Below are 22,028 nucleotides of genomic sequence, written 5' to 3' on the forward strand. Positions count from 1 at the left end.
AGACCTCCAATCACTTAATATTTTGATAATTGAAAAACTTACTTTGAAGTACAAGTGTAAGAGCTAACATAAATGGTGAATTATTGTTATATTTATCCAGTTCTGTATGTTATTGTGCTTTTTGGCTCACTCCTATCACTTTATAGGACTTATAAATCAAACACAATCATTGGCAATGCATTGAGATGTCAAAAACTGTAGTAAAGTTACATAAAACCTGTTATTACCCTCAGAAAAAGGTTATTTCTTAGTAAACAAGTCATCGTCACGCTGCTGTGAGAATTTTCCACGATGATGTTTTACCTTAAAGTAATTATTAGATTCACGTACGTCTCCGCGTCGATTCGTCATGCGTCAGTGATTGTTTCGCTCTGAGAATAATAGAAATGTGTGGTTTCTATTTTTACTTCCTGACGGAGTATCTGCTGTCCTTCGTGTGTGGACGGGTTGGCATGAGTGGCCTGGAAAGGATGCAGAGCAGGAGGGGACAACACAGGAGGCCAGGATGTGAATCAGTGGACAGAGACTACAGATACACCACCCACATTTCATCCAGCGATTTGGTTTTATTCTGGCATGTGTGTTGAGCGGAGTGTGGGCACAGAAGCGCTGCTGCGTGCAAGGACAATGGTGCAAATTGGGGGCGGATGCAATCAGCGGCAGACTTTTACAAGAGCTCAGCGATGACAAAAACCGCTCATCCCTGAAGACATTTTTGAGACTTTGCAAGTCATCTTAGTCACTTCACAGCCTGTCACCCTGTCTTTTCTTCTCCACACTGATGATTCAGATCCCATATCTCCATGTTTTTGTTCTTCATGATTAACACAGCTTTACCCAGCCGATCGTAGCAGCAAAATTAAATTAAAAAGTTCTTTTGTTCTTGAAGTTTCTCTGAAAATTATCAAGACAAGAAGGGCTTCTCACGCAGCGCTGTGTGATGGGTGAAACTTTACCTGATTGTTTTCTTTAATTGGTTATGCTTTAAATCTTTTTAAGTTGGATTTTAGTCATTAAATTTCTTTTGTTTTAAAACCTTGTGAACTTTGGGTTTAATCACACCAAGTTGCTACAGTATCTCTGCAGCTACAGAAGTTCATCTTTTTCTAATGTCTGATAGATTCCAGACTCAACTACTTGTAGTTTGCATGAAGGACCTAATGTTTGGTTGAAGGTTTGTCATATCGTTTAGTTTTGAAAAGACTTGAGTCAGTTTTCTACTGACCTGACATTGTTGGACACTAGTTGGAGGCTCAAAATTGCGAGAAAATTTGCTGCTTTTCAATTGGAATTTCACAAAATTGGTACTTGGGCACGTTTACGTACATGCAGAACTGTGAATAAATGCTATTTGCAATTTGTTGCCAACACTCACAACCTGTGAGATACTGGCTTTAGTTTTGTCTCTACAGAAGTGGAAGCATTGTTATTGTAGCTGGCAGTGTTGGGAAGGTTACTTTGGAAATTTATATTTATAATACTTAATAATTACTTATAACTATCCATACTTTTATAAATGTTGACTGAATGTTAATCAGTGTGATTGAGGCTGTTCACCATTTTTAAATGTCTAAACCTGCAGTGATGTTACAACAGCTTCTCCTTTAAACACGTGAAATGACATTGGGCTGATTTATCAATTAAATAAGGATGATATAATACCAGCCTACCAAAATCAGACTTTTTTGAGTACTCTAGAGCCCTCAATAAACATTTACAGACATTAATAAAGACATTATCTCACTGGGCTGCGACTGTTGGCAACTAATTGTAAACGCCGTTTTGGAGGGAGTCTCCAAAACTTTCAGGACGGTTGTAAATGTCCTTGGGTGTGTTGCAGAGGCACACAGTCTTGTTTCCTGAATTTTAAACATATTTTTTAAAAAAATGTGCAACAAAATTTCTGTAAAATTAGTTGCTGAAATGTGGAAGTTTTAGACCCTTTTTTGTAATTTCTAGAGCACTAGAGCTGTATTTCGACACCAGCACAGGAGCTCTCTTATGACAGGAAACACCTGAGGCCACATTCCTGAATGTCTGGGTCTAATAACCACTGCAGTGATAAATAATAATGAATAAAAACTTGTCCAGTTCTGCCTATCTTTAATTCTAAAATGTACATTAAATCACGACTGTGGGGGTGGCTGCTAAGGTGGGTGCAAAGCGGGCTAAACTATGATGTGGGTGAAGGTGAGCAACAAAATAATGTGCACAGCCAAGAATGCAGATTTGCAGGACGTGCACAGATAATAAAAAACTGGACATTCAGAACACCTTCATGGCTTCCCGGTTTCCTCGCCATAAACACTCAAGATTCAACCCTAAGCATGTTGGTCCTCTGAATTACCACAAGATACGTCAGGAAGAAGTACTGTACTGAAGTCTATCTGTGAGATGCTTTAGATAAAGGATTTTGCTAAATAATATCTATATATCCACCCATTATTGGACAGGTGGTTACAGTTTTATGACTCATCTTTACATGCAGCATATGACAGATTTTGAAAAGTTTTCTTGTATTTGTCTCCTCACATTGATTTGTTTTTGAAAAGATTTCTATCAGGACAGAAAAATGTCTTTAACTCTGAATGGCGTGACCAATTAATTACCTGAAATGAGCTGTTTGTCATTAAGTCCGAGGAACATGCAATAATTTTGATAGTTGCTGACAACACAGCCTTTGTGGGGAGGGCTTCTTGTTCTTTTAATTGCAGCTAAAATCGTTGGTAAAAGAAGTGGCTTCAGTTAAAGAGTGACTTATTCCAATTGTCAGTGTTTTTACCTCCATTAGTTTTTAAAGAAGACAACACTGAGACAGATTTACCTGGTTTTCTGCTCCTTCACTCTGATTTCTCTCTTGCTGTCATTAAACTGTGTTCGTTGAGCTCAGATTGATTCTGAATAATGTGACCTGCACCTCCTGTCCTGCTGGAATCAGTCGTATGTCTGCCTGTAAAAATATTCGTCATCCTCCTCTAACCCCTTCGGCCTTAAGCTAATGGCTCCTTTGTCCCTGCTTTTTTAATAGTCTGCTCTCTTGCGTGGTTTATTTCTGTCTTAGTGCTGTGTGGATTATTTCTATCGCCAGTCTGACCTGGAGTGGCCTTTCAGTGGGATCATTTAATATTGTTTTATATCTCACATTGTCCCTGTTTAACATTATTAAAAAACAAACTCAAAAAAAAAACCAGGTGTGCAAGTGTTTGAACTGACGCTGAGGTGTAGACCTCATTAACTTTTCCATACGGTAAAATATGTGAAATATTGAGTAAAAGAACAGGTTTTGTTGTGTACTGCTATGATGCAATATTTCCAAGTTTATTCGTTTTATTTCATCAGCATCATATCAGAATAAATGAAGACTTTTTTATCTTAATTTGATGGATGTAGATTTACGTTGGATCCTTCTCATTTGTATGCTTGGAAGGCAAATAAGTCTAACATTTCCTATATGAGAGTGCTCCAAATATAAATTACACTTTATTGCCAGTCACTGAAGTCACTGAATTCAGGTGTTCCAATCACCTCCATTGCCACAGGTGTATGAAAGCATACGGACTGCTCCTACAACCATTTCTGAAGGAATGGGTCGCTCTCAGGAGCATCCTATCAGGAGTGACAGGATGCTGCCTGTGCAATAAGTCCAGTCGGGAAATTTCCTCGCTACTAAATATTCCACAATCGACTGTTAGTGGGATTATAAAAAAGTGGAAGCAATTGGGATCGACTGCAACTCAGCCATGAAATGGTCGGTCATGTAAAACCACAGAGTGGGCTCAGAGGATGCTGAGGAGCGCAGAGGTTACCAACGTTCTGTCGGGTCAACACCTACAGACCGCCAACCTTCAGGTGGCTTTCAGATTAGCTCAGGAACAGAGAGTAGAAAGCTTCATGGAATGGGTTTCCATGGCCAACATCCTGCTGAAAATTACTTTATGAATGCATGCCGTCACAGAGAGTCTAGAGAATCCCCACCATGCAGGGTTTGGTAGCGTCTTTTTATTCCTCTCTGTCTCTGCGCTTCATTAAAGTGAGGGAGGGATTAAAGGAGTCTGCAGGCTGAAACAACCCATCATTAAACATCTTCTCTGCTCTCTTCTTCATCGTCGTCCCCTTCTTTCTCTTTCTTTCGTCACCATTCTTTGATTTTAGGCCACATCAACGCTGAAAATCTGCACCCAAAAGGACATAATCGTGTTTTATTCAACAATTTTCTTACCCTTACAAAATGTTATGTTTCATTTTACCACGTGTAAATTCTCCTACTTGTTGACCTTTTTTTGGTCAGATGAGCGCAACTTGAATAGTGAGTCATGATGTTTGGGATCTCAGTTATGTAAACTCGAGTTCCTGCTGATTCGAGGACACATTCTTTGATCGTTCCTCAAAAGTAAAAGAAGAGAAAAATATGACCAAAAAACGGATATCTGAGCAACTTAAAAGGAAATACTGAACATGGGAAGTGTTTTCTTTCATAATGGTCTGCCTTCACCTTTGTGGGTTTATTTGGTTGTTACCAAAATATCTTTGGTAGCTAACTTATTTTTGGACAAATTTGAATGAAACTTGCTGATAAACATTTTTTAACTAACTGTTGAAGTCAACCTGATTCAAAGTGGCTGCCACATCCAATTGGCTTTTAAATTCCCAAAATTGCTCTTACTCAATCAATTTGAGAGATATTGGCGTAAAGTTTGGCGTGGTAGTAGCTGAGAGTCATACACAACATATACTCTGAGCGCACGAGATCTTTGCTCCAAACTTTGGCATTAACTATTGGAGTCTGCTCTGTTTTTCTGTTAGCAAAATATCTCATAAACCACTTGACAGGTTTCCTTCTTTCAAGGAATCCCAGACCTTTAATTCTTTTTTTAGTTTTCCACCACTTTTGTTGATAAAAGTACTTTTATTAGTTGTAAAACAACAGCTACAGAATCATTTAACTAAATTTACACCTACTTGAAATATACTGTTGCTTATTTTTTGAGAAACAAACCTAAATTTGGAAATTTGTATGTTTTCATACATTTCACTTATAATTACAACAACCCATCTCACTTGTCTTCAACGATATATATTTATATTCATCATCATGCTATAAATACCTGTCACAAACTTGGTTTCAGTTCCAGATGCGGAGTGTGGAAATGAGTCATTTTACCAGGTAATGAGCATGTGAGTGTGGTGACAGGGTAGTGCATGTGTTTCTGTAACACTGGATATATTTCAGTGTGTATCAGAATCCTGACAGGACCTGCATTTATCTGACCACTGGCAGCAGAAACCTCCAGGAGTTGGAGGCATAAAAACCAGGAACTACCCCCGCTTTCAGAAAGGACCTGCTTTTCCAAAATGACTCAACACTTTAATTGATATATCATCATCTGAGGCAATTTCATTAACATTTAACTATTTTTCAGTTTCCCTTTTTAATTATGTAATTATAGAAACTGCTGAATAGTTATATTTTATCCAAATGGACCTCTATTGGCTCCCAGAGGTCAAATTACTTCCACAGCTACAACGACTGAAATGATCAGAAGCGAGAATCTGGCTTCAGCCTCGGCCGTGATGTAAGGCCGTAACGAAACAAATTCCAGTTTGAATCAAGTGATTTAACTCAAACGTGTCCTGTTTCTACATGTGAGAATAGTACATCTCATTTAACCAGAAAACAGTTGTAAAAATCTCAATAACTAGAGGTGTCTGTTCTTAATATTTGTAGCACCTGTATTACTATCAAACCAATATTTTCCCATTTTAAAGGTTTTATTTTCTACTCCCCACATATTTGAATAAATACATAAAAAGTGCATTAAAATGTGCAGCCTATTAAGTAATAGGTATACTTTGACTTTTGGTATTAGTACATCATACAACAGAAATTAAAATTCACAAAAAAATGCAAAAAATGTCCCCATAGACGGCGATGAGATTTAGTTGAAACAAGGGAGAAAACCAGCCTCCTTGTAGCTCAGACAGATGTTTGCAGTAAAAGCATCATTTAAAGTTTAAACAAGTCACAGAAAGTTAAACTTTTCCATGTCTGAACTGGTATTTTTCTGCCTCTTACAGTTCAAGAATTTTTTTTAAACAATGACTGAAAGTTTTTGCAAAGCGACTGCTCGTTCGACGTTTCAATTCCTGCTCTGAGCCTCTGTCTGCCTGTCTTATTACGAATGCTGTCAGTGACAGACACCGTTGTGTGGTTACCTTGGTGACCCTAACGAGCCACGGGCAGCGGCGTTAACATTTCTTCAGATCTCGGGTCTTTTTGCGCCTCTTTCCAGGCTGTAGCTTCTCTGGCAGCCTTCTAGATTTCTTCAGAAATTTTATAATATTTTTTCCAGAATTGTGTGTCCTTGATTATGTGAACCTGAACAACTAATCAGTCCCTCCAGGATTTCGGGGGCATTTTTTGTGATTGTTGCGGCTAAAATGCCTGATTTTCCTAAAAGTTGCGATTTTTTTTTTTTTTTTCCTAAAATCAATAAACAACCATCTTTTAATCTATAAACCAAAAATCCTTCCTAGTTTTGTAAGATAATTCCCAACAAACATTGACATTCTCAAAAGGTGCTTTATTTGAGAACTTTGATACTTCTAAACTGACATTCATGAGCATTTCTGGATTGTCCCTGGTCTGCAGCTCTCCTCACATGTTTTGCAGACACAAAGTGTTTGTCGATGCGTTTATGTTCCATGATTACACTGCAGGACGTGCAAAACAGCTGCAGCTGGGGAGGAAACTGGTTTGCTGAAATCTTTGTGGGCAAATGTGAAGCATTAGCGCACATTTTGGCTTCGGTCGCTGCTCCTGCACGATCCCGGCATTCTGATGTTAACAGGAAGTGACGTCACGTTATTTGGGGTTATTTTGTATTCCACGCTACACAAACCCACAAAGAAGAGACTAGACCGCAGAAACGGTGGCAAATCACTTCAGAAACAATAAATATTGGGTTAAAGTTGCGGGAAAGTTGCGGTGTTTTGGGAAAAGTTGCAAAAAGTTTGCGGGGTTTGCTCGATTTTGCGTTAATAGTTGCTATCGCAACATCGAGAAATCCTGGAGGGTCTGATTAAGTTACAAACAAGAACAAAACTGGTTTTAGATTTGTCATTAAAATTTAAAATAAAAACACAACCAAAAATGACCTTCAAACGAGCTCAAACACATGTTCTTGTTTTGTTTTCTCACCTGTTTTCCTTTGTTCCTGTTTTTTGAAAGTATCAGTGAGTAAATCTCACACAGGAAATTGAACAGAAGTGAAATCTGAAGGAGGTAGATTGGCCTTTGAACCACACGGGGTTTGAAATTATGAAATGTGTCTGGCAGCTTTATCTTTTCTTTAAGGTTAAAAAAAACCCGGATCTGATCACGTGTCGGATCAGGTTGAATTTATCAGGGATTGTCACAGATTCATGGGAAGGCGAGCAGAAAAAAAAACGAAGGAAAAGAGAGAGGAAAGGAACATAGAAAGCCATTCATTACTGCCAGTCCACGAGCACAGCCAGTTTAATGAAGACAGATCGTGGCTCTATCTGTCAACACAGGAAGCTTATCTCTGCATTAAGCAGACTCACCGTTAGGAACACACCGGCCATGTGAGAAGATTGATCTGGAGCATTTACCGACTTGGTCAACTCCTTAATTAGGTTGAAGTTTGACACCAGCTCCTGTTTTTCTCTCGGTCCTCTCCTCGGTGCTGAGGATGACCTTGTCGTTTCGGATGAAGCAGCAGAAATGGTCCTCTATCAACTGCAGAAAATCCAGTTTCATTTAAGAAAATCTCTAATACTCCCTTCTGACTATTGAGAAAGAATAATCTTTTTGTATTTTCTTTGTGGCGCTCTTTTACAGGATGCTGCAAGGTCATGAGATTATTGTCAGAGGACTTCTGCCTTTTCCTTCTTACCTCTGATTACTGTGTTTTCTGAATTCATTCAGTTTGAAAACAGCAGCAGCTGTTTAAATTAAACATTTCAGCTTAAGTTATTAATGCTTCACAGAATGAGAAAAAAAAAAATTGTTGCAATGTAGAAGGGTTTAAAGGTGAAATAAAAAGTGCTTTGAAGCGAACATAAATCAAAAAAGAAAGTCATTAAAGTGATAGTTTTGTGATGTGCAGTTTACAAAACTGTAAGTCAGTAGTTTAATCTCTTTAAGACATTGAAACATAATAATTTGAGCTTCCTTTTAGTATTTCCATCTGCTGAGCTTTTTATCTGATCAGGTTGTACTCCTCCTTCCTCCTTTGGTCTCCTCTTCGTGGTAAATACATCACCTCATCCTCGTAGACTCTCAGCTTTCTCTTTCAGGAGGATGATTATTTTCCTACATTCATATTCTCTCTCACCTTGTGGTTTTTGCTCTTAATGTCTAACAGCTTTCTTTTCTTTGTGTCCAGTTTATTTTTATTTTTACCCACTCCCAAATGTTTGACTAATCCCGTTTATCGAAGATAAACCGAGCATAAAAACGTGTGTTGGTGCCTTTTCATCTTTTGTGACACTTCCCATCACCTGTACCCTTTCAGAACAGGCAGTCCTGCAGAACATATTTTAATATTTTATTACCTAAGAAGGTCATCCAGAACCCATTATTTTAAAGTTATACAACCCCAATTCCAAATAGGTTGAGACCTTGTGTAAAATGTAAATAAAAACAGAATGCAATAATATTTCAACCTGTATTTTATTCATAGAATATGGTAAACATATCAGATGTTTAAACTGAGGAATTGTACCATTTGGGGGAAAAAGAAATGTATAATTTTATGGCAGCAACAATCAAATAGTTGGCCTTGGGCAACAAAAAGCTGTAAAAGTAAGTGGGACAAATAAAAACACATCTTTTATAACTAATGAGGTTAATTAGCAGCAGGTCAGTGAGAGGAGTGGGGATAAAAAGAAAATTTTAGAGGCTGAATCTGTCAGAAGTAAAGATGGGCAGAAGTTCACCAGGCTGAGAGAAACTGTAAAATTAGTGGAACAATTTCAGAATTATGTTCCTTTAAAGAAAGAATTACTTTAAACATCTCATCATATGCAGTTCATAATAAAATCCAAAGATTTCACAAATCTGGAGAAGACAGTTCACCATGCCGTCCACAGATGCTGCTTAAAGCTCTATCAGGCAAAGAAGAAGCCAGATGTGAACAGATGTGTCTCCTCTGGACAAAAGAGGAGAAATGTGCTGAGGTCAGCCTGCCTCTCTGATGGTATGGGGGTGCATTAGTGTCTCTGGGATGGGGCAGCTTACACATCTGGAAAAGCTCCATCAAAGCAGAAAAGTATCTCCAGGTTTTAGAACATCTGCTCCCATCCAGGACTGTTGAACAGACAGAATGGGACAACATTCCCTCTAAAACCTCCAGCAGCTGCTCTCCTCAGGTCCAGATGTTTACAGACTTCCTAATGGGAAACATGGCTCTAGAATAACTTTTTTGAGATGTATTGCTGCCATACAATTTAAAATTGCCATTTTCTTTATCAAAAAAAAGGAAAAATGTTCTAGTTTAAACATTTTTTATGTTTACTGTGTTCCACTGGGAATAAACATCATTGAATTCAGTTTTATTTACATTTTACACAATGTCTCAACTTTTTCAGAATTGGAACTGTAAAACAAAGACAAACTGATCCTTATCTTGATGTTTTAACCATCTTTAACATCATCATTAATGCAGTTAGCATTGCTAATTGTAACAGCAGCTCAGTTTTCCACCACAGGAAACCATCCTTCACGTCGCCATTTGTGCTACTTTTGAGTTTATTTTTAAACGGCTTTAAATAGAACATACAGCTAGTCTTTTTTTACTCAGTGTAGCCTGTCTCAACATGGAGATGGGCTGCTGCCAGCAAAACATATGGTGCATTCACTGACTGTAAAATGATGGGATTTTTGAGTGTCAAGGTGGGTCAAACTAAAATCTGTCCAGAGCCTGGTGCGTGTCTACCAAAACTGTTTTACTTTTATGGCTGAGATTCATCTGCCAGTCAGTTCATATGAAGTTCTGGAAACATGGCAGTGAATTATTAGACAAATGCACATTGTTACATTAAATGGATTTCTAATGCAACTTCTCTGGTTATTGCTTCATACTTTCATCTGTGGGGAAATAAAGACTTCCTGAGTACTGTCAGGAATTTCCCCTGATTGCTTTTAGTCTTCTTCATCTCCTCTGTTTCCTGACAATTGAGTAAGGTCTTTTGGACCTTGCGATTACAATAAATGCAATATTATTGAAGCCTTTTGTGCAACCATTTCCCCTCTCAGTGGCAATGGTTGCCAGTCATTGCTAAAACAAAGCATGTGCAACCAAATAGGCTGCAGGAGTTGATGATGCGGGAGATATTTTTAGCATCAAATGCCTCCCTGAATTCTCACAAATAAAACGGAAAACACTGTTGGTTTCCCCAGCGATGAACCAATCTCCTGGGGGAGCAGGAAGAGACGTGGGTGGCAGGAGCACGTATTCTCTCACACGCAGAGGAGGAAGGTCACTTTTCTGCAGACTCAATAGGTTTTGATCCCATGATGGCTGAAAATGTACAAACCCAAGCAGGTACAGCTGGTTCATTAATCACCTAACATCAACATGCTTACGTCTTTGTTTTTTATACACTTACGCACACAAACTGTGTGTGCACATAAACACGTCATATTAATAGATGTTTACAATTAAAGGCCTGTCGTTCTTTGAAGGAATGCGTATCGCCGGCCAGAGTTTCAGATGAGGATCATTTTATGTTGACAGAGTTGTAGCTGGTTGGTTGAGTCAAACCTTGAAAATAACTCAATGAAATGAGATCCTCTGTTCAGAGTATGTCTTGGAAAAGACTTTCAGCTACTACCACATCAAATTTGAGCTCAGTGTTTGTAAACCTGATAGATTTGTAGCCATCTTAAATTGGGTTGGCTTCAACGGGTCATCAAAAGGACATCCAATGATTATTTCCTGAAGGTTTCATTAAAATCTGTCAGGTGGTTCATGGGATATTTTGAAAACAGAAACATGCAAAAACATTATCGCCTTTTAGCTTCAGGCAAAAACCAAAAAAGTATTTTTGCTCTTTATTCTTCAGCTGCAGCACAAAAAAATGATTCTGTTGTTTATTATTTGAGGAAAAGAGTGTAAAGTAAAAATTTACTAACAGTCTTTGGAAGCATTACAACTATTATTCACTCATAATAAAAGGAGTATTTTGGAAACTTGCTGTTGCTTTGAGATTTTTCCTTTATTTATTTTTTACCCTGTAGTTAAAGAGGAAGGATGTTGTTTATGCATCGCAGCACAAATGACTGTAATATGTCTACAGTTTGGGTTCTTGATCAATACTAATAACTCTTTAATAAACAAGCTGCTGTAATTTCTCTGTAAGGTTGTTGCTTGGGGAATGGATCGAGATGCAAGACTAATGATTTCCGAGCAACATGAATTACCAACATTTATAATTGTAGCACTTTGCAGTAAGACATTTTATCTTTTCTTTAATAACTCACTTTTAGCTTCTTTTGTTAGTTATTTCTGCAAGAAACTTTGTTATGCACTTTTAATAAACAGTAGATGGCAAACAGACGAGGTAATTCTAATAAAAATAGTTCAGTAATAGACTATAAAACCCTTTTTTTCCAAACTTTGTATTTATTTTTCACCGTTTTATTTTTCTGTTTTATGATATAACCACCTTTTTTTTACCTAAATAAAGTTGTTTTGTATATATTGCGGGCTACAAACATTTAAACATAATGAGTTGTTTTGTGGACATTGACTTATTTTTTTATTGGACGTTTTAGAGAGAGAATCAGAAATTAAATTTGATCTATGATAGCAGCTGTGATGGAAAAATATAAGTAAGAAAAGCTTGCTGAGTAACATAAAGTCCAGTGATCCAGATTCTGCTGAGTCACTGGTTGCCATGGTTTTTCCCGCCTTTTTTGGAGAGCATAAAGTGGAGGGGCAGCACTTTATCGGGCAGAAACAAAGAAACAAACCGTTGCTGTGTAAAAACTACAAATAAGTAATATTAAATAAAGGCTCTGATTGTCACATTTAGTTTTATGTTTCTACATGGTTTTAAGTACGAAATATAAAAAGTTAAATTACCCTTTTGTTCCTTTTATGAACACTTGTACAATGAGCTGCTACCAAAAGTAGAAGCACATTATTCTTGACCGAACCGTACATTTTGATATATTTTTTGTTTCTCCTGTAAACCAACATAAGCAACGATTGTGCTTCAATTCTTTGCATTAACATCCTTAAAAAATAAAAGAAAGTTTCTCTCAGAGCTTTTAACATTTCATCACTTTTAACTGTCTTTAAGGTAAAATATCTTAATTAAAAATGCGCTCACCGAAGTTAGATTTTAATTGGACTGGAGCTTTAGAGGTCTCTCTGCCCCTTTTCTATCACACACATACGATGTTGTCACAGAGGTTTTAATTTAAGGCTCTTAACGAGGCACCTTTAATCTGAAACTCAATCAGTTACGCTAAACACCAATTTAGGCTTCTGTTATGGCATGTTTTGCTTTCTAAGAACGAAATATTTTCTCTGTTTTGGAAGCAAATAAAAAAGTGGGAACGCAGCATGGTCAAGTTGAGATGCAAACAAAAAACAGCTGGTCAGTCCTTGACTGGATGCAATGAAATACCTGCAGAAGTAATAAAAGTTTTCTGGAAGAAGACAGGAAGTCCTAATTGATATTTCAGCTCTGATTACATACACAGAAGATGATGGTGGAGAGATTATAAGCTTTCAAGTTGTTATGAGAGCCCGTTTGTTCGTGTGTAACTGAAGTACTGTGCATTTGAGACCATCACGCCCTCCTGAACGTGCAGCCCAGCCGTGTTTGTTGCATTTGGACCTTCTGCTGGTTACATAACTCATGCCACTTAGTCAGCTGCAGCAGAACTGTTCTGACTCCTGCTGCTCTCTTCCAGCATCCAACTTGTTTCAAAAACAAGCTCGCGCCAGGAAATCTAACAAGTGTTTTCACCACTACGAACATGTAATGAGCACAGATATAGGTGGTGTAAGGTCAGCTCGCTCCATCTCTTGAACTTTCTTTATGGGAAGTTTTATTTTTACCAGAGCCACAAATTGATCTGCGCTTCAGAAGAAATGGATCTGAATGTCAGGGAAGGATTTGCAGAGACTGAAATCTTGACAGGAGGTGTTTGCTGGCAGGATGGGACGGCGATGTGTCATTGCTCGCTCCGCTCCATAAGACCTGCTGTGAACTGAGTCAGCCCGGACACACTGGACCCAGCAGGACTGCTGTCACTGGGGAAATGACTATCACCGCTATGCGTTCAACTTGGCTCTACTTTCTCAGATAAAATAGAATAAGTCTTCATTTATTTTAGTTTGACCTCATTCCAGGTCAGATTTCCGAGCTGTCTGCTGCTCGGTAGGATTGCAATCATTGGAATATGTTGCCTTTTTTAAATACTTTCCTGCAACTCATTTGTTCATCACACCCTGCTGAACAGTCAACGTCCTATAAATGCCACTGAAAGTCACAAGTAGAAATGTGAAAACTGAGGATTATGTCAGGATTAAACTTTAAAGATTGGTGTGAATCACAATCAGTTTAACAGTGGAAGATGCTTTCGTGTGTGGACCAAGAAAAGCCGCCGTTTTGTTTGAAGACTTTCATTTTTTTTAAGTTTCACTGTTTGTGATTTAGAGTCGGGTTTATATTGGTTTATATTAAATCCAAAGGCAACAAAGAAATCAGCGTGGAATCGTTTTGAAACCCAGATTAAATCTGATTAGGTGGAAGATTTGCAAGCAGCTATATTTCTTTATAAATATTTCATGCTTTAATCAGATTTTGTTGACTGAGAGAGGAGAAATACGGTTATCTTAATCCTAATTGATGTTGAAAGCTTTTCTGTGAAAATGAGATCAGCCTCAGTTATAAAATGTTGATCAAATATGTATCTGAAACATTAACATGCAAGGTGTAGCTTTCTGAAACACTTTCGTGCTTGATTTTCCCACAAACTGCAGCAGATATTGGAGAAAGTGTTAGGAACTGAGGGTCCACGGTGCGTGACTTCAGCTTCAAACTCAAAGTATCGATCACCGTGTAACACAAGAACATTCAAACCAGAGAAGTTATAGATCTCCTCACAGTCATTCTTATTTATTCCTTTAAAAAAAACACAATATTTCAAAATGAGTTGCATATTACTTTTTTGTCCACAGAAGTTGATGTGCAAAGCCAGTTGCATGAATGTCGACACAATGTACCCAAAAATAAATACTTCTGGGGCAAAGTTGTCATGTCTAGCACAAAAGGCAACGTTGACAGTTTAATTGGTTTAACGTTTTTCAAAAAATATACAACTTTCATTACATGTACATTGGATTTCTCCCTTTAAATTGAACTTAAGAGAAGTTTCCATTAATTTATAGGAATAAAAAAATCACAATAAAACTAGATTTTAGCTCCTAATTTAAAGTCACAATGGAGGTTGTTAAAGTCTTTCCCTACAAAACAGGACGCCTCTTTTCCAAGCGTATACATGCATGTATTATTTAATCCTACAACGTTTTTGAAAATGTCTAATAATCTTAAATGGCTTGCTATAGATGTCACTAATTTTTTGATTTTTGTTAAAGCAGATTGACTATGATACCAAACATTCATTAGAGTAACCTTTAACTATCCTACAGTGGCTCTAAAATACATTTACGACCCCTCGCTGAAGGCAACGGTGCAATAAATCCAATCTAAGATGGCTGTTACTCTGTCGGTTTCATATCGAGCTGAAGTGTGGTAGCTGAGAGTCATCCTCAGCACGTACTCTGAGCACGACATCTCACTCATTTTCAAGCTTTGACCAAAATGTCTACAGCTCTGCCCCATCTCATCGTTAGATGATTTTAGCCTAAAACTTGGCGGGCGATATGCATTCCTTCAAGGAATGCTAGACCTTTAATTTAATAGAGTGAGTTAGATTTGTGATTTTTCTTTTGCTCGCTGAAGTTTGACCCCTGAAAACCTGTCCGTAGTCCTGATAGACCAACCCACACCTGGCTCCTGAACCTGAACATTGTTTCTGTGCATTTCATTGTTTAACCTTTGAGAAAATGAACAAGCTGATTTCTTTTACATCCCAAACACAGCCTTTTTTATTTTTTTATCTAAAATATCACCTTGTATCTGTGACAGTCAGCGAGGTACAGCTTTACAATCTGCATTTAATTGCATCCTGAATTCTTCCAGTCCACTGAAAAGGTCGTCGGTTCTCAGGCTGTGACATGATGATAAATGATGCCCAGAACACACCTTTAAAACGTTTGTTTCCCATGGCCTTGACGCGTATAATGGAGGTGTTTCACGGTCTGTCCCTTCAGGAGGCTGGAGCGCCCCCTTCAGGTCAGCGTCACGAGAAGAAACATTAATCTTCTGCGCTGTTTTCACAGGAAAACTGTGTCACTTCTTTCATTCAAATTAAAATTAATCTGGGCTCTTCATCTTTTTATCTCGCCAACTTCAAATTACCTTTCCTGAGTGTCCTCCTCTTGAATTTTAATTAAATTGGCACTTTAATATAGTTTGCTGTCATGAATGTACATCTTTTAGAAGTAAAAAAAAACACAATTAAACTCAAAACTGTTTATCCCCCCTCTTGTTTGTTTTTTTTGTTTTCATTTACCTGATTTTTTTTTTCATTTACCTATTTACTGAACGTATTCATTCATCTGTTCTCACTTTCTAATATTAGCCCTGTTTTCGGCTGCTTCACCTCCATCACCCACTAACAGCGTTATCCCTTCAGATACCACCTGATATCTGCAATGAGCTCCGAGCTCTCGAAATTCAGATGCTTTTATCTGATCAAATTAAATTAGCCTGCCAGCTCTGCCGTTTTTCTTCTTTACAGACTTCCTCTAAATACAGGAAGCTGAAGATTTGATTCTGCAAGTCAGGAATTATAGGATATATTTAGAAATAAACCATCTAACATAAACTTGGTGATCTTCAAAAATCCAAAGTATTTTAAGAACGGAAGATCCAAACTTGATTTGTCAGTAAAAGTTGACAAACGCAGCATGGATGCTTGTTGAAGCTGCACAATGTGGCAGAAAAATTGTCTTTGAGTTTTTAAACAAATACATAACGAATATCATGAAATAACGTGCGAATAATTACCATTTTTAGAGTTTATTTTTGAACGTTTCAGTTTTCAGGTTGTCTCTCAATGGGCTGAGTTTGCTGGAAAACCAGCTGGAGACTCAGAATTGTGGGAAAATTAGCAAATTTTCATTTGCAGTCTTAAGTGTTTGCAACCAAGTGACGAGCAAACCACAATATCTGAAAATCATTTCTTCCACAGCTGTGTTCTTGCTGCCCAACGCCGCTCGCATTGTACCCACCTTTAGCAGCCGATCATCATTCAGTGTACTGGAGCACATTTTAGGAATGAAGATGAGCAGATTTGGACCAGTTTTTAATTTATTTTTATTGTTAATATTGGCGTGGTTTTTAAACAGAGTCTGAATGTAGGATTTTTAAACCTGGATTTGATTTGTGATGTTTAAATGAAGAAAAATAAATAAATTAAAGATGTTATTGCAGCAGAAAGGAATAAAAATTAAGGAAAACTTTAAGTAATGAAACGGCATTTATACTATTTAGGAGTTGGTTATTTTTGGTTTATTTAGTATTAATATATGTACAGTTAGATTTCATAGTTTTAAATTCCAGCTGGTGGTTTTCTAATACTGTAGTCTTGTGTCTTAATGGTTTAAAATGCTTTAGATTGACGTGTTCAGCTCACGGCCACAATCAGGCGGCAGCTGCTCTGCAAGAGTAACTAAAGAAAAATTCATTTGTTGCTGTTCAGGCAACTGGTTTTAGCATAAAAGGAAAAATCCAATCACGTTGAAATGATGCGGAAACACAACTACGTCTGCAGCTCGGGTCGCTCACAAACACGGGAGGAAAGTGCGAGCATGACTGCAGCCGTTTTGTTTAACAGAAACTTGAAGTTGAATTTTCCTTTGTGATCTTTCAGGAGGCAGGCTGTTTGTTGAAAGTCATGTTGGTTATATAACCGAAAGGCCTCGGTGAGTATGATAATGATTCAGACTCGTCTAAACGGGAGCTTTTTTGTTGCATAACATGCCAGCACCTCTCCGACACTTTCATCTTCGCACAAACAGGCACTTTATTTAATGAAACGAAGAAGCACCAACAATGCACAAATCCTCCTCCTCCCGGTTTGTTCGCACCGTGCGCACACGGATACGAGCCTCACGCTTGGGAAACCTCAGAGATGAGGGCAGAAGGAGGCGAAGTAATTAACAGGTGGCAAAAAGAAAACAGGCCGACAGCAGAGATGCAACAAACTCAAAAGGAAAACATGATAAAATCTTCTTTTTCTGGTTTGTCGTCGGTGTCTGGTTTGTCTGGGGTTGCCACAAAAAACAGATTTTGATCCAGATTAGGATCCGGATCACGCCGCAGCTTAAGTTTTCTGATTTTTGTAACTTTGTTTAAAACTTTAGCACACAACGTGGTGGGTTATATATGTTATCACTTCTTTCATAATTTTTTTTTAGCTGTTTTTAGATGTGAACATCTTTCCTAAATGCAGGACAAAAATAAGATAATAAGAGTTTGTTGCCTAAAATGAGTTTGAGGAAATGTTCGGATGGTTTGTGCTGTTTATGTTTCGACCCATCTGATTTTGAAATAAATGTATTTTTGTTTCTGTTTGCACAGTCATCATATTTAGCCTCTGCTTGTGAAACTTACAGAAATGTTTGTTTTGACATTTGTTACAGCCTCTGTGTGCCGTAGCTCTTTAGAAAGCCCAAATGTCAAACTTAAACTGTGTTGCTGGTTAGAAGAAGACTGGTTTTATGCAGCTGTATTGTGGAGTTTTTTTCATATTTAGGATTATAAATAAAAGTCTTAATAGCTTGGGGTGTTGCTCACTTGTCTCCAAATGCAGAATTTCACTCTGAATGAAGCAGAGTTGTGAAATTACATCTGCATTTGTTAAATATCATAAAATCTATCTCAGACAAAAACTATTTGTAAATCTGAGTCTCATACAGATGCTCAGAAACGTCGATATTCTACACTTTTACCTGTGATTTTGCTCGTTCTGTTAGCAGCATTAAAGTCGTCTCTCTCCGTCTTTATTTCTGTGGTTTCAGGCTCGCTACAAGCAGAGTCTGGACCCCACGGTGGATGAAGTGAAGAAACTGTGCACGTCGCTGAGGCGCAACGCGAAGGAGGAGCGGGTCCTCTTCCACTACAACGGCCACGGGGTGCCTCGACCCACCGTCAACGGAGAAATCTGGGTTTTTAACAAGGTAACACACACCCAGAGAAAGGACATTAAATATATAATAAATGCAGAAACTCTGAAATATTGCTTACATAATGCAGGCTGTTTACATTTGCACAGAAAATCTGAATATATTAAAAATGCAAAGATAAATAATCAGATCACTGTGGTTAAAAACTCACAGTAGATTAAAAACCTGCAACTGTTGCACAGACTGAACAAGGTTAAAACTTGAAGCTGGACCCAAAGATGTCTTTTGAATTATTGTCGATACGTTTTTAATAGATGTGAAATCTCTGATGCTTTTAAAATCGATTTGTGTCCTCATCAAAATGCATCAAAAAATGGATTATAAACCCACCCGTAGGATGTAAAAACAGCTTTTCTAATATTTAAACTGACTGACATGTCGCTGCTTTGTCCTGTAAGTGAGCACATTCGGCCTCTTTTTCTTCAATATTCTTTATCTCTTATTCTGTAAAATGAGGCAGCTGTGTCCCTACCTGCTGAAACAGGACATGAGTGGGATTTATTTTAGAAGCAAGCAGTGCCAGGAAACTTGTGTGCAACTGAATTTAGCAGTAACTTTTGGATACAGGGCCCTTACAGCACTTTAGTGGATTTATAATCTTGACTTCTTCTTGTTCCCGTCGTCCTGAATTTTCTGACTTTTCCTTCCATTTTTCTACATTATCTCTCATCCTCTACCAGTACTTTTTATCCAACAGATGCATGGTTAATAATTAAACACTATAACATTTTTAAAAGTGACTTATCAGCAATAATGTGATGCACCATCTTGTTTTTTTTTTTTTTTCAGAACTACACCCAGTACATCCCGCTGTCCATCTACGACCTGCAGACGTGGATGGGAAGCCCGTCTATTTTCGTTTACGACTGTTCCAACGCTGGAATCATCGTCAAGTCGTTTAAACAGTTCGCCCTGCAGAGGGAGCAGGAGCTGGAGGTGGGCAGCTGCACAAACACAATCACGGTTTATGATATGTCACCACGCAGCAGCGGCGAAGTAGTTGTAGGGATTTAATTGGGGGGGGAGAAAATCTCCTAAAAGATTAGATGAGTCATACAAACACACCCAGTTGGTGTGCAGTCAAATAGGACAAGATTAAGTGTTGGTATTTAAGAGTTATTAGTGGAAAAGTGGGAACATTCCCACTGAGTGAGCTCTCAGACTGTATCTACTGCAGTCCTGAACCTAATTGGTGTCGAGTTTTGGTTCTCAGCTGGAACCAGACCTGAGCGGGCAGCTGGGTCTAAATGACAGAGTTTATCTCCTCACACACACACACACACACACACACACACACACACACAAATACACACTCAGCTGTGTGTTACTTTACCCGAGTCCTTTCAGCGCTTTATCGTTTTAGTACGTTATCTTTCTCTTTTCTCCCTAGGCTGAGACGTATTGTGTGAATTCGTAATGAGATGTCATTCATTTCAATTATTCATGGAGAAGTTTCTGCCAGACTGTAGATTAGCAGGGAAACGAGAGGAGAGGAAGGAAGAGGATGTTCGGTGTAGGCCAGGAAGACGGGGTGTACAGAGAGTAAATAAGAGGTGCTGTGAACGCTGCATTCCTCCCATTAGAGTAAAGGCAAAGGCAGCAGAGAAACTGCTGAGTTGCAGCAATATTTGACAGAACCCATCAGAAGTGTTTCCATCCTCGGCTTCATCTGCGTTTCTGTTCAAGTTTGCAGAGGTCGCAGCAGGGTCGGGGCTAAAATGTCTGCTCGGATGCTAAATATCACCAAGATTCACCGGAAAAGTGCTTATTAGTTATTATTTGGAGTTGAATTAATGGCTGTCCTAAAAGGCAAACAGATTTTCCTTATTTATATGTAAATCAACCAATCAGCCAATACTGCTGTTCTGGGAGGGCCCGCTGCAGCTCAGGTGTCAGTACCTTGGTCATCTTGTAATCCTGAGGCTGCGGGTTCGAGCCCAGGTTGCGTCAGGAGGGACATCCAAATCTCTCGTGCAAGTTTGCTCACTGCGGCGACCCCTGTAGAAGTTAAATAAAAACAACAACAACAGCAGCTGCTCTTCTGGGAGCACCAGTCTGCAGAACCTGAAGGAAGCGCTTCAGATTTGTTGTTACAAACCAGTTTAAGGTGTAAGAACAGTTCTTACACCTCTGTTCACATTTGGTGGTAAAATGCATGCCCCAAAACAATTTTTGTGCAATCTGTATGCAGATACACACACGGCCACGTCACACAGAGTTCTGCTGACGTCAGCAGTTTTAAACAGCTTCTCTGTGAATTTATTTTGTGTTTAGTTTGGTGAAAATGACGCAGCATATCACTGCTGTTGTCCTCTGCTCGATACATAGCGAGGTTATAGCTTACAGCGATCACAGTGGGTCCAAAAACAATCAGAGCAAACAGTAAAACAAAGAGAAACTCCTGGAATCCTCTCTGATTAATAAAATCCTGATAAAATGGACAAATTCAGAAGGATTCTGATAAACAGTTGTAGTTTCAGAATATCTAGGATCACTGAGTGGATTTTTTACGTTTTGGTGTCGTGTAAGTTTAGTAGGAGGTCTTACATCAAGGATCAGGACAAATTGTCCAAATCACCTCAAAAATAATTAGCACTTGCTGCCATTCTTTCAATATTTTCTTAGAATCCCACATACAGTAGTTTAAACATTGAAAGTGTTCCTGCCATCCAGAATAACCTTTAGTGATCTCTGTTTGTTATACCTTGAAGTAGTTTTTATCAAATTGATGTTTTAATGCGTCAAAGCTAAAAAGCTTGTAGTAACTTTTAGACTTTATTTTACCGTTTTGTTTTGTATTTAATCCCAGATCAGACAGTGTGCTTTAAGGACGTTAGCGGCATCGTTTACCCAGAGTGGAAACTTCAGCTTCAGCTGCAGGATTTCTGAAATAAGCTCTGGAAGTCAATTGGTTAGATGCAAAGGAAGTTATATAACATCCATATGCAATTTAACTTTTACTCTTCTGTTATTGCACTTCCCATTCTCTTAAACAGGAAGTGGGTAATAGAATAATGTAATGGAGGATAAAAGTAAATGTGATGACTTTATAATCATACAGGAAGAACTCTTCTCTCCACCATCCTCCAACAAAAACGCCTCTCTGTGCTGCAGCCTCTCTTATCGATGGACCTGATCTGCGTCATACGACACAGAAAAAGTGTCCATCGGGATATACACTCCTGATCAAAATCTTAAGACCAGTCAAAAAATTGCAAGAATTTGCATTTTGCACTATTGGATCTTAAGAAGGTTTTAAGTAGAGCTTCACAATGTTAAAAGAAGAAATCAGCGTAAGAGACAAAAACTTTTGAGCAGGGAATTAATTGAAAACTGCATTTACACTCAAACATGATTTTTTCAGCTAATCAAAAGTTTAAGACCATAGCTCAAAAAAAATGAAAACCCCCCAAAACAGAAATCAAAGTGTCAAAAAAAAGGACTCAGTAATGAGTAGCTCCACCGTTCTTGTTGATTACTTCAAACAATTGTTTAGGCATGCTTGATGCCAGTGTTTCCAGGAGGCTAATGGGAACGTTGCTCCAAGTGTTGAAGATGGCTTCATGAAGGGCATCCACTGTCTGGAACTGATGTCCATTTTTGTAAACTTCCCATGCCATCCATCCCCAAATGTTCTCAATTGGGTTTAGATCCGGGGAACATGCAGGATGG

The 22,028-nt window shown here is 38.3% G+C and overlaps 1 protein-coding gene across 5 annotated transcripts in view; it reads left to right on the plus strand.

The window, feature by feature from the left end:
* rptor (regulatory associated protein of MTOR, complex 1) overlaps nt 1–22,028 on the plus strand; it is a 155,753-nt gene that overhangs the window by 23,371 nt on the left and 110,354 nt on the right. For all 5 annotated transcript variants that reach the window (XM_017436846.3, XM_017436849.3, XM_017436848.3 and 2 more), the window contains 2 exons: nt 18,192–18,350; nt 19,146–19,292. In XM_017436846.3, coding sequence (XP_017292335.1) covers nt 18,192–18,350; nt 19,146–19,292 — 306 coding nt within the window. The remainder of the gene's footprint in view (nt 1–18,191; nt 18,351–19,145; nt 19,293–22,028) is intronic.

The sequence above is a fragment of the Kryptolebias marmoratus genome, linkage group LG3 (assembly GCF_001649575.2).
Source record: "Kryptolebias marmoratus isolate JLee-2015 linkage group LG3, ASM164957v2, whole genome shotgun sequence".
Classification (NCBI taxonomy): Eukaryota; Metazoa; Chordata; class Actinopteri; order Cyprinodontiformes; family Rivulidae; genus Kryptolebias; species Kryptolebias marmoratus.